This window comes from Podarcis gaigeae (assembly GCF_964106915.1).
Source record: "Podarcis gaigeae genome assembly, chromosome: 6".
Taxonomy (NCBI): Eukaryota; Metazoa; Chordata; class Lepidosauria; order Squamata; family Lacertidae; genus Podarcis; species Podarcis gaigeae.
In genome coordinates, this window is record NC_139682.1 from 99,066,932 (window position 1) to 99,082,427 (window position 15,496).

Here is a 15,496-nt window from a genome sequence, read left to right on the forward strand (position 1 = left end):
ATGATTAATTTTGTGTATATACTATATTTATTAATAATATATATATATAATCTAAATTCATATGTTTATATATGTTTATATACTATATAATTTTGTTTATATACTAATTTACTAATACTATAGTGTACTTCTGATAATTTTGGAATAATGGATCTCTAATAGCTACGCTTTTTCTTTCTAGTTAACGGTCTACTGACAATTGGATTAGCAGGTAAGAGGTCTAATTTGCATGTTTCTGTTTGCTCTTGTTCCTGATGTCTCTTTTATAAAGGAATCTTTCAAAGCATTGATTTCTGGTGCCTTCACTGGGCTTTTTTGATTATGTGCTGAATTAAAGAAAGATGTCAAACTGATTATATTTCAGGGTGACAATCTTGAAGCTTTTACATACAAACTCGAAATGTTTGCAACAGCTGCTTTAGAAACACAATTTCCTCCCTACCTGGAGAAGTAACAATGTGTGAAGTCTGGTATGAAGTGCTCTTTATTTTTTCTATGAGTGCTGTGACTGGGAATTTGACATGTATCTCTGTATGCAAAGGAAAAAGGAAAAAGCCAACCATACTTCACAAATGAGGGTTTTCACATTTCATCCTATACAGATTTAATATGAAGCGGCCACAATGATGGGATGGATTGGTGCCATTCCCATAAACAGGTCTTCTTGCATAGATCTGGAATGGCAAGGTTGGCCTTTGCTTGTATGGCCTCTCTTGCACATAGACACATTCACAAAGAATGATCTGGATTGTTGCATATGCTGAATCAAATGTTACTCAACAGTGACAAAAATCATACTATAAAATAAGGGGCCTGATCCCGTTGCTTTTAATGCCTGAATAGGGCAAAACAGTGACTTGAATCCCAGGCAGGGGTGCCGACTTGCCCCCAACATTGGGGACGTGGTCATGTGATGCCGCCTGGTGTGCGCTGGGCGGGGGCTATCTTTGCTGCACTTGTCCCAGCTGCAGTTCCGCTCCTGGGCTCCCAGGCTGCGGCTGGGAGGAGCAAGTGCAGAGATTGCCCTCTGCACTTGTCCCAGTCACCTCCTGGCTCCTAGGCTGCTGGCCGGAAGCTGGGGCGTGCAGAGGGCACTTGGCAGTGACAGGAAGTAATAGCCCCCTCAATATTGGAGGGGGTGCTGCCCCCTGCCCAAAAATATGGGGGGAGCTGACTTATTCAGACTTATTTATAGTGGGGGTTTTTCCTGTGTGTAGATCCACCCCCAATATAAGATAAGAAATCCTACCCTACTATAGTCTCCAGCTTCTATTAAGGCAAAAATAGACATCATTATGCATTACTTACAGATTTTGGTCAGAAACAGAGTTGTAAACCAGGAGCAGAGCAGAGCACTCTACTGCCTGAGCCTTAAGGAACCAAAATAACCACACTAGAACAATGAAATAGTAACTATGCAGTTCATGGTACATGGTACATCCTGAATGTCTGTATACACAAGATGGTGGCACATTCACACTCTGCGGCTTTGAGCCCCCAAGAAGGGTGTGTGCTGTTTGGAATAATATGTGTATGGATGTGTTTGCACAATGTGGTGCGAGGAGCGGACTTCACCTACTCACGCATAGAACTGGTAAACATCGGGCTTGCAAGGAAATTAGAGATAACGAGAGGGTTTCAGCAGTCCCACAGTATACCAAATTGCACAGCGAGATCTCCAGGTTCTCCATGGATTGTCATCGGGAGGGGGAAGTGCCAAGAGAAGCGAAAGAGAAAGGAGTGAAAACAAAGGCGAAGGTGCAGACCTGGTTTGTTGACTCGGCTTTGAAAACAACCCACTAGACCAGCACTGCCAAGTGTCTTCCTGACTAACATCACATCTCTTGTCCATAAATTTGACAAACTAGAGTTGCAGATGGCAGTAAGTAAGCCTCTTTGTGAGAGCTGTTTTGCAATTATTACGGAAACCTATTATGGAAACTTTCAGCAATACCAGATGCGGCAGTGGAGCTGACAAACCAAGTAATTTATCGCTCTGACAGAAACAGTAATTTTGGTAAGGCTAGGGGAGGAGGAATCTGAATTTATATACACAGTGGTTGGTGTATTAACAGCAAAGTAGCTCCCCAGATGTGGAACTGATGGTAGTTACATGTAGGCCCCCCTTCATGGATCACTGCCTTGCCGTGGCGAAGGGGCTTGAATAACTCAGAGAAGCTATGAACTATGTTGAGCAGGGCACCCAAGATGGACAGGTCATAGTGGAGAGTTTTGACCAAACGTAATCCACCTGGAGGAGGAACCGGCAAGCCACTCCAGTATCCCTGCCAAGAAAACTCAATGGACAAAGACAACAGACATATAAAAGTTATGACGCTGGAAGATGAGCCCCTCAGGTCAGAAGGCGTCCAACATGCTACTGGGGAAGAGCGGAGGACAAGTACAAGTAGATTCAGAGCTGATGTAGCGGCTGGGCCAAAGCCGAAAGAACGCTCAGTTGCGGATATGCCTGGAAGCGAAAGGAAAGTCCAATGCTGTAAAGAAAAATATTGCATAGGAACCTGGAATGTAAGAACCATGAACCTGGGTGAGTTGGATGTGGTCAAAAATGAGATGGCAAGAATAAATATTGACATCCTGGCATCAGTGAACTAAAATGGACAGGAATGGGCGAATTCAGTTCCCATAAAAGAAACAGAGTGGCCCTCATAGTTAACAAAAGAGTGGCGAGAGCTGTACTGGGATGCAATCTCAAAAATGATAGAATGATCTCAATACGAATCCAAGGCAGACCTTTTAACATCACAGTAATCCAAGTTTATGCACCAACTACTGGAGCTGAAGAAACTGAAATTGACCAATTCTATGAAGACTTACAACACCTTATAGAAGTGACACCAAAGAAGGATGTTCTTTTCATCATAGGGGATTGGAATGCTAAAGTAGGGAATCAAGAGATAAAAGGAACAACTGGCAAGTTTGGCCTTGGAGATCAAAACGAAGCAGGGCAAAGGCTAATAGAGTTCTGTCAAGAGAACAAGCTGGTCATCACAAACAATCTTTTCCAACAACACAAGAGACGACTCTACACATGGACATCACCAGATGGGCAGCATCGAAATCAGATCGATTATATTCTCTGCAACCAAAGATGGTGAAGTCAGCAAAAACAAGACCTGGAGCTGACTGTGGCTCAGATCATCAGCTTCTTATAGAAAAATTCAGGCTTAAACTGAAGAAAGTAGGAAAAACCGCTGGGCTGGTAAGATACAATCTAAATCAAATCCCTTATGAATACACAGTGGAAGTGACAAACAGGTTTAAGGATTTAGATTTGGTGGACAGAATGCCTGAAGAAATATGGATGGAGGCTCGCAACATTATACAGGAGGAAGGAATAAAAACCATCCCAATGAAAAGGAAATGCAAGAAAGCAAAGTAGCTGTCCAACGAGGCCTTACAAATAGCAGGGGAGAGAAGGCAAGCAAAATGCAAGGGAGATAATGAAAGATACAGGAAATTAAATGCAGATTTCCAAAAAATAGCAAGGAGAGACAAGAAGGCCTTCTTAAACGAGCAATGCAAAGAAATAGAGGAAAATAACAGAATGGGAAGAACCAGAGATCTGTTCAAGAAAATTGGAGATATGAAAGGAACATTTCGTACAAAGATTACCATAATAAAGGACAAAAGTGGTAAGGAACTAACAGAAGCAGAAGACATCAAGAAGAGGTGGCAAGAATACACAGAGGAATTATACCAGAAAGATATGGATGGCTCGTATACCCCAGGTAGTGGGGTTGCTGACTTTGAGCCAGATATCATGGAGAGTGAAGTCAAATGCGCCTTAGAAAGCACTGCAAATAACAAGGCCAGTGGAAGTGATGAACTATTTAAAATTTTAAAAGATGATGCTGTTAAGGTGCTACACTCAATATGCCAGCAAGTTTGGAAAACTCAGCAGTGGCCAGAGGATTGGAGAAGATCAGTCTACATCCCAATCCCAAAGAAGGGCAGTGCCAAAGAATGCTCCAACTACCGCACAATTGCACTCATTTCACACCCTAGCAAGGTTATGCTTAAAATTCTACAAGGAAGGCTCAAGCAGTATGTGGACCAAGAACTCCCAGAAGTGCAAGCTGGATTTAGAAGAAGCAGAGGAACCAGAGACCAAATTGCAAACATACGCTGTATTGTGGTTCGAGGACCCGACCCCCGCAATGTGAAATGAATACGCAAGAACACGTTAATGGGTTAATGGGCAAGAAAAGGCCACAATAATCATCAATAATAATAATAATAATAATAATAATAATAATAATAATAATAATAATTTTTTATTTATACCCCACCCTCCCCAGCCAAGGCCGGGCTCAGAGCAGCTTACAAACAATAATAAAAACAATAAGAATGATTACAACTTAAAAACAAAAATAAAATACAACATTAAAATAATGGAACATTAAAATATTAAAATGTAGCCTCGTCACAGGAGGAGAAGGAAAAGAAAACAAGAGAGAGAGAGAGAGAGAGAGAGAGAGAGAGAGAGAGGGAGGGAATCAAATTGGCTCCAAGCCAAAGGCCAGGCGGAACAACTCTGTCTTACAGGCCCTGCGGAAAGAAATCAGATCCTGCAGGGTCCTGGTCTCATGAGGCAGAGCGTTCCACCAGGCCGGAGCCAGAGTTGAAAAGGCCCTGGCTCTGGTTGAAGACAATCAAACTTCCTTAGGGCCCGGGACCACTAGGGTGTTGCTATTTATGGACCTTGAGGCTCTCCGTGGGGCATACCGGGAGAGGCGGTCCCGTAGGTACGAGGGTCCTAGGCCGTGAAGGGCTTTAAAGGTCAAAAGCAGCACCTTAAACCTGACCCTGTACTCCACCGGGAGCCAGTGCAGCTTGAAAAGCACTGGGTGAATATGCTCCCATGGCAGAGACCCCGTGAGGAGCCTCGCTGCAGCATTCTGTACCCGCTGGAGTTTCTGGGACAGCTTCAAGGGCAGACCCGCATAGAGCGAATTACAGTAGTCAAGCCTGGAGATGACCGTCGCATGGATCACTGTGGCCAAGTCAGGGCGGGAAAGGTAAGGGACCAACTGCTTGATGCGGCGAAGGTGGAAAAATGTCGCCTTGGCTGTTGCTGTAACCTGCGCCTCCATGGAAAGGGAGGCGTCAAGGATTACACCCAAACTCTTAACGGAAGGCAATGGCACTAATTGGGCCCCCGCAAGAGAAGGGAGTTGGTCCCTCATCCCCATGCCATCCCGACCTAGCCATAGGACCTCTGTCTTCGAAGGATTTAGTTTCAATCGGCTCCCACGAAACCATCCAGCCACAGCTTCCAAGCATCTGGTCAGTGTGTTCAGGGTCGAGTCAGTGTGGCCATCCATCAGCAGATAGAGCTGAGTGTCATCAGCATATTGGTGACAGCCCAGCCCAAAGCTCCGAATAATCTGGGCAAGGGGGCGCATAAAGATGTTAAAAAGCATCGGGGAGAGAATTGCGCCCTGCGGCACTCCACATACCAAGGAGTGGCGCGACGACATTTCCCTCCCTAGTGCCACCCTCTGTCCCCGACCAGAGATAAAAGAGCACAACCAGTTATGGGCTAAGCCCTGTATCCCCACGTCTGCGAGGCGGTGGTCCAGAAGATCATGATCGACCATGTCAAAGGCTGCTGACAAATCTAAAAGGATCAGCAGTCCTGACCCGCCTCGATCCAGTTGTCTACGGAGATCATCTGTTAGGGCAACCAGAGCCGTCTCCGTCCCAAAACCAGGACGGAAACCGGACTGAAATGGATCTAATGCCGATGTTTCCTCCAGAAACCTACCAAGCTGTTCAGCAACCGCTCTCTCAATTACCTTACCCAGGTATGGAAGATTTGAAACTGGGCGGTAATTGGATAGGTCTAAGGGATCTAATGAAGTTTTTTTTAAGAGTGGACACACCACTGCTTCCTTCAGTTCCTCTGGGAATGTCCCCGTGTCAAGGGACAAATTGATAATTTCAACCAGGGGGGTCCACACAACATCTGGACACTCCCTAATCAGCCAAGACGGGCACGGATCGAGGAGACAGGTGGTGGGCCTACCAACTTGGAGGAATCTATCCACATCAGTAGGGAGTATCCGATCGAAATGGTCCAACACTGGACCTGAAGTCAGTCGAGGGGCCTCCAGTTCAGTCACTGTATCTAAATTGGCAGGGAGGTCACGGCGGAGCAACAGGACTTCCTCCGCAAAAAAAACTCGCGAATGCCTCACAGCTGTGGGTCGAATTTCTGCTTAAATTTGGTTGTCCTCCTAAGGACGTTATTGACCTAATTATTCTAAAGATAATAGAACGATCTAAAGGCATTTAGGTAGTGTGAAATAGGTTTGGGGTTATTATCCCGTCCATGTGGCACCCAGGCAGCCTGAGGTGTGAGCTGATTCCGCCGCAGAGCACTTCCTCTTAGGTGCCATGGATAACGTGCTAAAGCTACTGTCACAAACAAGTGCTACTGTTTACAAGCGGTTGTACAGGCACATGTTATAGATTCTGAAACAAATGTACTAATTAACGATTGATTTACTTATAATAAATAACGATTTTTCCCAGTATTTGGTTAAATGTTCAATTGTTTATCCAATTAGTATGTGCGTGCGTGTGTTATTTATTAAAGGTAAAGGTACCCCTGCCCGTATGGGCCAGTCTTGCCAGACTCTAGGGTTGTGCGCTCATCTCACTCTATAGGCCGGGAGCCAGCGCTGTCTGCAGACACTTCCGGGTCACGTGGCCAGCGTGACAAGCTGCATCTGGCGAGCCAGCGCAGCACACGGAACGCCGTTTACCTTCCCGCTGGTGAGCGGTCCCTATTTATCTACTTGCACCCGGAGGTGCTTTCGAACTGCTAGGTTGCCAGGCGCTGGGACCGAGCAACGGGAGCGCACCCCGCCGCGGGGATTCAAACCGCCGACCTTTCGATTGGCAAGTCCTAGGCGCTGAGGCTTTAACCCACAGCGCCACCCGCGTCCCATATATATATATATATATATATATATATATATTTGCTTTCGTAGATTTTCACGGGTACAGGAATGCAGGTTTTGGTGTCCTCGGGTGTCTTCCCGTGTAAAAGTTGGGGTGTCTAGGCGACGTTTCGACGAGGTCTCACTCGTCATCTTCAGGCTGGTGCTTTCGGCTTCTTGTTACTGGAACAGAGCGGGATCTCAATGTTTGAGTTCCTATAAATACTGTAGAGGGGGTGTGGTGTCTAGCCTCCAATGTTCTGGGCAGAGAGGAAGTTCCCAGGCTAGTGTGCCTTTTCTTCTTTTGTTCCTTAATTACTTGAGAGATACCTTGAGTGATTTCTTGAGTGATATCCTGAGTACCACTTAGGTGGGTCATTAGGTGTGGATTAGTTGCTAAAGTCTTTGTGTCTTGACCTCTTGAACTTTGTGAAGAGTTTTCCTGAGAAGATGGCTGTATTGCACTTAGTTGTGCTTTGGCTTGGCTTCGTGTATAGGGGCGAGCTGTGGTTTTGTGGCTTGTGTCAGCCAGATCTGTGTAGGGATTGCAGGGGGGTGCAGCATCTCTTGTTCCTACGCAACTGCCGAGACAACAAATTAATTCCCACATGCTTCCAACTTAAATTCCATTCTAAAACCCCAGCCACCGAAAGGATCCTGAAACGAACTGAACTATCCCTAATCAGAAACGAACTACACAAGAAAAGATACCTACTAGACCAAACCAACAAAGATCTACTCACTCTTCACCTCAAACTCTGTAACAAAATCCACCCTGCACTCTGGGACAAATGCAAACAACTAGCCGTCTGGAGAGCTGAAACGGAGACCTCACATAAGACAGACACACACACCAACAAACTCCACAAACTAGAGAAACGCCAGAAGCCCGGCCACCCTCCACAGCAACCCATGAAACAAACAGTACATAACATATCAGACAGGATCCTCACCACAACTGAAACCAAAGTACTCTCCAAAGGTTTCAACTTTGCAGTCGCCCCGAGACGCATCCCCACGGAAAACATCATATGCGGAGTCGAAGCTAGCCTAACCAAATTCAACCCAGATGAAGCCAATAAAATCAGACTTGAAGTCACCAACATCCTCTGCTCCAGCAAACCACCCAGAAGCAATTTACACAAAGAAGAACAGAAAGCACTCACCAACCTGAGGAAAGACAACAACATAATCATTCTCCCAGCAGACAAAGGTAATGCCACAGTGGTGATGAACACATCGGACTACCAAGCAAAACTATCAAAGCTACTCCAAGATCCTGCCTACAAACCTATAAAAACAGATCCCACCACCTATCTGGAAAAAACCACCAAATCCAAAATAAAAGCCTCTCCTATCAGTGAAGAAATCCAGCTAAGAATCATCCCCAGAGAAAAATCATCCAGATGCCCCAAACTCTACGGCCTCCCCAAGATACACAAAGAAGGAACACCACTCAGACCAATAGTCAGCTCCATAGGCTCACCTCTACAAAATCTCGCTAAATTTCTCGCCAAGCAACTTCAGCCCTATGCAGAATCCATCTCTTCACACGTACCAAACTCCTTCCAGTTCATAGAAACAATAAAGAAGCAAAACCTACATCCTAATGACCTACTTGTGAGCTTCGATGTTGTATCTCTCTTCACACAAGTGCCCATTAATGAAGCCTTGACAGCTATTCAAAACAAATACAATCCCCCCGAATACATCTTGGACCTGACCAACCACTGCCTAACCAACACGTACTTCATCCACAATGGACAAAGATACAAACAGATAGAAGGAGCACCTATGGGATCACCCCTCTCACCGGTCATCGCAAACCTGTACATGGAACACTTTGAAACCAATGCTTTAGACAAGTCAGAACACAAACCCAAACTTTGGCTCAGATATGTTGACGACACCTTTGTAATTTGGCCACACGGGAAGGAAAAACTGGATAGCTTCCTCACACATCTCAACAACTTACACCCCAAAATACAATTCACTATGGAAATAGAAGCCAACAACCAACTTCCCTTCCTTGACGTCCTAATCTACAAAAAACCTGATGGCTCCCTAGGACACACTATCTACCAGAAAAAAACACACACCAACCGCTACTTACATGCACAATCACACCACCACCCTGCACAAATAAACTCTGTAGCCAAGACTCTCATCTCCAGAACCAAACGCCTGGCTGACAAAGACCACTTGACAACTGAGTTACAGAATCTCTCAAATGTGTTAATTGCCAATGGATACCAGCAAAACAGGATTACGAAGCTAATCCAAAAGGAAACACCCCCCAAAAACCAAGACACAGAAGAAAACAATGGCATGGCCCTCCTTCCTTATATCAAGGGCACTACAGATAAAATTAGCAAAATCCTCCATAAACACAATATCAAAACAGCCTTTTGCACCAACCAAAAAATAGCCAATATCCTCAGAAACCCCAAGGATAAAATCCAGTTGGAAAACCAAGGGATCTATGAAATACCCTGCAAAGTCTGCCCAGCCACGTACATTGGACAAACAAACAGACGAATAAATGCACGTATCGCAGAACACAAGAATGCCGTCAAAAAAGAAGAAAAAACTTCCTCTCTTTTCCAACACATGAAAGAAACAGGACACGAAATTAATTTTGCAGATTCCAAATTGCTCTTTAACACGGAACATCACCACAAGAGAATAATCATGGAAGCCATCGAGATAGAGAAACACCCTCACAACATGAACAAGCGTGACGACACATCCCGCTTGCCAGACATCTGGAAATTAGCCCTCCCCACAAAAACTGACACCAGATCCAGAGGCACACAGAACGCCAACACCAATCAACCACACCAGACCCAAACCCAGACCCTCTCCACAGATGAATTACTGACACCATCCAGTAGCCAATCCATGGTGGCACCTCCGGATGCTGCACCCCCCTGCAATCCCTACACAGATCTGGCTGACACAAGCCACAAAACCACAGCTCGCCCCTATACACGAAGCCAAGCCAAAGCACAACTAAGTGCAATACAGCCATCTTCTCAGGAAAACTCTTCACAAAGTTCAAGAGGTCAAGACACAAAGACTTTAGCAACTAATCCACACCTAATGACCCACCTAAGTGGTACTCAGGATATCACTCAAGAAATCACTCAAGGTATCTCTCAAGTAATTAAGGAACAAAAGAAGAAAAGGCACACTAGCCTGGGAACTTCCTCTCTGCCCAGAACATTGGAGGCTAGACACCACACCCCCTCTACAGTATTTATAGGAACTCAAACATTGAGATCCCGCTCTGTTCCAGTAACAAGAAGCCGAAAGCACCAGCCTGAAGATGACGAGTGAGACCTCGTCGAAACGTCGCCTAGACACCCCAACTTTTACACGGGAAGACACCCGAGGACACCAAAACCTGCATATATATATATATATATATATGATGCTTCATACTTCATATTATAATATCTCATTCAATATGCAGGGGTCCCATACAGGGATCAAACCAGCAACCTTGGCATTTTCAGCACTATGCTCTAACCAGTTGAGCTATCCAGGCTCTCTAGAATTGTTTGGGACCCCGAGGGTCATTCAGTCCAACCCCTTGCAATGCAGGAATATGCAGTTGTTCCATACAGGGATCGAACCTGCAACCTTGGCATTATTGTCACCACGATCTAAGCAACTGAGGGTTCCGAAATATATGTAAATTATTTATTATTAATTTTATTATTATTATTATTAATTTTAGTTGTCTATTTATATATTTATCTTTAGATTTATTTATTTAATTAATCAATTTAATCTTGGTATGTGATGCCATTCCACTTATTCTATTTATTTTTTTATTATATATTATTATTAATATTCTTTATTTTAATTTTTTTATTTATCCATTCATATATTATTATTATTCTATTATTATTTATCTATTATTTATTTATTTATTATTATTATTATTTATTATTATTAGTGTTATTTATTAAAATCTAAACCAGTATTATTTGTTCAATCAATTACCACTGTAAGTAGAATTAATTGCTGATACTATCAATTGTCTACCATAACTGATGATGATATGAAATAATTATTCATCACTTGACTGTTCCGTTTGTATATGTCTATAAATTTATTTATTTGCCACCAAACTAATGGGTCAGGTGGATAAAAAGGTAAAGGTAAAGGTACCCCTGCCCGTACGGGCCAGTCTTGACAGACTCTAGGGTTGTGCGCCCATCTCACTTAAGAGGCCAGGGGCCAGCGCTGTCCGGAGACACTTCCGGGTCACGTGGCCAGCGTGACATCGCTTCTCTGGCGAGCCAGAGCTGCACACGGAAACGCCGTTTACCTTCCCGCTGGTAAGCGGTCCCTATTTATCTACTTGCACCCGGAGGTGCTTTCGAACTGCTAGGTTGGCAGGCGCTGGGACCGAGCAGCGGGAGCGCACCCCGCCGCAGGGATTCGAACCGCCGACCTTTCGAACGGCAAGTCCTAGGTGCTGAGGCTTTAACCCACAGCGCCACCTGCGTCCCCAGGTGGATAGACACAGCTAAATATTTAAACCTACCTCCTGAGGAGCAACTGACAAGCATGTAGTGATGAAACAATAGGAACAGCAGAGCAACGCAGCCCCCCCACTGCAATCAAAAGGAATAAAAGAAAATCGCTCTCAGGGAAATGTCCTTTACTAACACTTTGCAAAACAAAAGGTAATGCTGGAGGCCCAGCAGAAGGAAAATGCTGCCAAAGACAATGTTTCCTTGAGTTGATTATTAACGCTTGGCTATATAAATTCTTAACTTCAGCTGAATTAACTACACTGTGCAAATTCCATGCAATAGTATGCTCAGAACGTATTTCCTTATTAATTTATGTATCTGTTAGTCAATATACAATTCAGGCAGATGCACACAATCAATTATATAGAGCTGCTTCCTCAGGTAAAACTCCTAGTGATTTAGAGGGATGGTACAATAGAACAATCAGAGAACAGACACAGGAACTGCTAACAAATGAAAATGTAGGAAAAATACACTTAAGGAAATGGTTCTTCTACCAGCATTTCAGCAGAACAGTGAGCCTTTTAAATAAATAAATAAATAAATAAATAAATAAATAAATAAATAAATAAATTCTCATTCAATCCTCTGCAATGCAGGAATATGCACGGGGTCCCATACAGAATAAGCTATATGTCAGTTAAATGCACCACTTGTATTCATTTATATTTATTAAATCACAACCCAGCAAGAGTTCAAGCAGCAGCACTCAGCTAGTTGTTAGCACCTGGCTCCAAGGAACAGACCCATACACAAAGAAACCCCAACTGCAGTCAGACAAAACAAAAAAAATATTCCTTCCAGTAGCACCTTAAAGACCAACTAAGTTAGTTCTTGGTATGAGCTTTCGTGTGCATGCACACTTCTTCAGATAGTCAGAAAGAATTGGAAGATAATTGCCTACAATTAAATGTTGCCCCTTTTAAATGATAGGCAAATCTAGGCGCAAAGCAACACCAAGTAATCCAACAGAATTGAAAATAACTGCTTACTAGGAAATGCCCAGAAGCTGCAGCCAAATTAAGAGAAAAGGAAATCAACAAGATTCCAGGCCCACACCAGTGGCCCTCTGAAAAGGAGGGGTGAGGTTGCTCTTAAGGGGAATATCTCACTACTGGGAAAACTTCTACCAAACAAAGGAAACTTTGCCAAACAAAGATAAGTAAATCTTTGCCCACAAGGTCAGCTCCATAAGGCTGCTTAAACAGACAAAAGACTGCAAATGGTCAAACTGCTGGTTAGTTAAACTGACAATGCAACTAGAGCTGTTGATCTGCCAGGTGCTTAAAGACAATGCCTAACAAACTGCCAGTCACTCAGAGAGCAATCAAGCCTGCCCCAGCAGTTGAAAAACCTGTCTGGTAACTGTGATGACTCAGGCAAGAAGCCAAGGGAACTCTGAAAGGGTGGGGGGGGGGTGCTGGGAGGGAGAAGGGGTGGAGGGAGGAGAAGGAAAGCCTGGGGGGAGTTGGGGGGGAGGAGGGGGTAAAATGAACACGCTGGGCTAGGAAAAGTTTAGAAGAAAAGGAAAATAGCTGTCCTTTACAGTGAGCCAAAATGAAGTGGAAATCTAAACCGTGGGTTAGCCTGGACTTTTCAGTAAGGGTCTATAAGCCGCAACCTTTTTTTTTTTGTTTTTTGTTTTTGTTTAAAAGCGGTTTTCTTTAGGGACCCTGTACTGGCAAGTGAAGCCAATGACAAGAACCAGGCAAAGGTACACCTTCAAAGGTTCTAAACGTATAAATGTACAATGCTGAGGAATGGTTCCCTGATCAGAAACCCTGAATTGTCCACCCCAAGCCCTGCCTTATTTCTTCCCCACATTCCAAGCGAAGAGGGGTGTGTGGCTTAGATAAAGTAAGAGGGGTGAGGTTTAAGTGCACAGTCTATTCTAAGCCCCGGCATCATTTAAAATTTCAGAGGGGGCTCCTGATTTAAGTGGTACCAATGGAAGGGATGGCAGGGTAAATCAAACCCACACTAAAAGAGTAATAAATCAACAAATGGCAGGCACAAACACACGCTGCCAGCACACACACACACACACACACAACTTAAAATTTGAGAGGAACAGGCAAGGGCAAGGGAGGGGGAAAACGTACAAGCACCCTGGCCAACAAATTAAAATGTAAGGCAAACCCACTCAGTCACCCAGACCAGCCAGGCAATCAGACGGGCAAGCGCAATAGAGGGAAAAAACATACAGGCACCCTGGCCAAAATTAAAATAAAACGCACAGCCACCAAGGCAGAGGCCGGGGAAGGAAAGTGAGGAGACAAGGGAGATAGAAGGACGGCACTCACACTCAGACCTCGCTGGTGGTGGAGAGACCATGTGCTGGGCAAAGGAACAAGCTGCAGCTTAAGAAAGGTAATTCACACTTAAACCGCCCAAACAAATCCAGCACCAGGAGTGGGGGAAAATAAAAGGTTAAATGTAGGTTTTTACACAGAAAAGAGGACACAGCAAGACAGCAAGACAAACTTGGGTGCCTAGGTTTTTAAAAACAGTAAAGCAATGAGCGCACGCAAGCCTCCTAAATTTAAAAAGGCAAGCCAGGAACCAGACAGCCTCCACACACACAAACACCCCCCGACTCCAAACCTCGTGGCTGAGCTCTTCCCTGCAATGACTTTCCCTGCGATGACTCGCCACGAGATGACGGAGAGAAGAATGAGGCCAAGGAGGAGCTGGCGCCGCAGCAAAAGGCTGCTGTAAATGCCCCCTCGGAGGCACCTGGTTGGGTGCCTGCTGAGGGGCGTGGGCGCCAGCCAGGTGAGAGGAGGAGGCAGGGGGTTAGCCCCCTGCTAGGGGCGGAGCTCGGGCTCCCGCCCACAACCACTCCCCTCTCTTCCAGGGAGGAGAGTCTTTATGGAGAAAGCTAGAGAGTTCCAGAAAGACATCTACTTCTGCTTCATTGACTATGCAAAAGCCTTTGACTGTGTCGACCACAGCAAACTATGACAAGTTCTTAAAGAAATGGGAGTGCCTGATCACCTCATCTGTCTCCTGAGAAATCTCTATGTGGGACAAGAAGCTACAGTTAGAACTGGATATGGAACAACTGATTGGTTCAAAATTGGGAAAGGAGTACGACAAGGCTGTATATTGTCTCCCTGCTTATTTAACTTATATGCAGAATTCACCATGCGAAAGGCTGGGCTGGATGAATCCCAAGCCGGAATTAAGATTGCCGGAAGAAATATAACAACCTCAGATATGCAGATGACATAACCTTGATGGCAGAAATTGAGGAGGAATTAAAGAACCTTTTTAATGAGGGTGAAAGAGGAGAGCGCAAAATATGGTTTGAAGCTCAACATCAAAAAAACGAAGATCATGGCCACTGGTCCCATCACCTCCTGGCAAATAGAAGGGGAAGAAATGGAGGCAGTGAGAGGTTTTACTTTCTTGGGCTCCATGATCACTGCAGATGGTGACAGCAGCCACGAAATTAAAAGACCCCTGCTTTTTGGGAGAAAAGCAATGACAAACCTAGACAGCATCTTAAAAAGCAGAGACATCACCTTGTCAACAAAGGTCTGTACAGTTAAAGCTATGGTTTTCCCAGTAGTGATGTATGGAAGTGAGAGCTGGACCATAAAGAAGGCTGATCGCCGAAGAATTGATGCTTTTGAATTATGGTGCTGGAGGAGACTGCAAGAAGATCAAACTTATCCATTCTTAAGGAAATCAGCCCTGAGTGTTCACTGGAAGGACAGATCCTGAAGCTGAGACTCCAATACTTTGGCCACCTCATGAGAAGAGAAGACTCCCTGGGGAAGACCCTGTTGTTGGGAAAGATGGAGGGCACAAGGAGAAGGGGATGACAGAGGACGAGATGGTGGGACAGTGTTCTCGAAGCTACCAGCATGAGTTTGACTAAACTGCGGGAGGCAGTGGAAGACAGAAGTGCCTGGCGTGCTCTGGTCCAGGGGGCCACGAAGAGTCGGACACGACTAAACGACTAAACAA

The 15,496-nt window shown here is 44.7% G+C and overlaps 1 protein-coding gene across 1 annotated transcript in view; it reads left to right on the forward strand.

Moving 5' to 3' along the window:
* RAMP3 (receptor activity modifying protein 3) overlaps positions 1 to 15,496 on the forward strand; it is a gene marked incomplete at its 5' end in the record, with an annotated part of 60,970 nt that overhangs the window by 11,675 nt on the left and 33,799 nt on the right. The window contains one exon of the mRNA XM_083744063.1: positions 182 to 211. Coding sequence (XP_083600189.1) covers positions 182 to 211 — 30 coding nt within the window. The remainder of the gene's footprint in view (positions 1 to 181; positions 212 to 15,496) is intronic.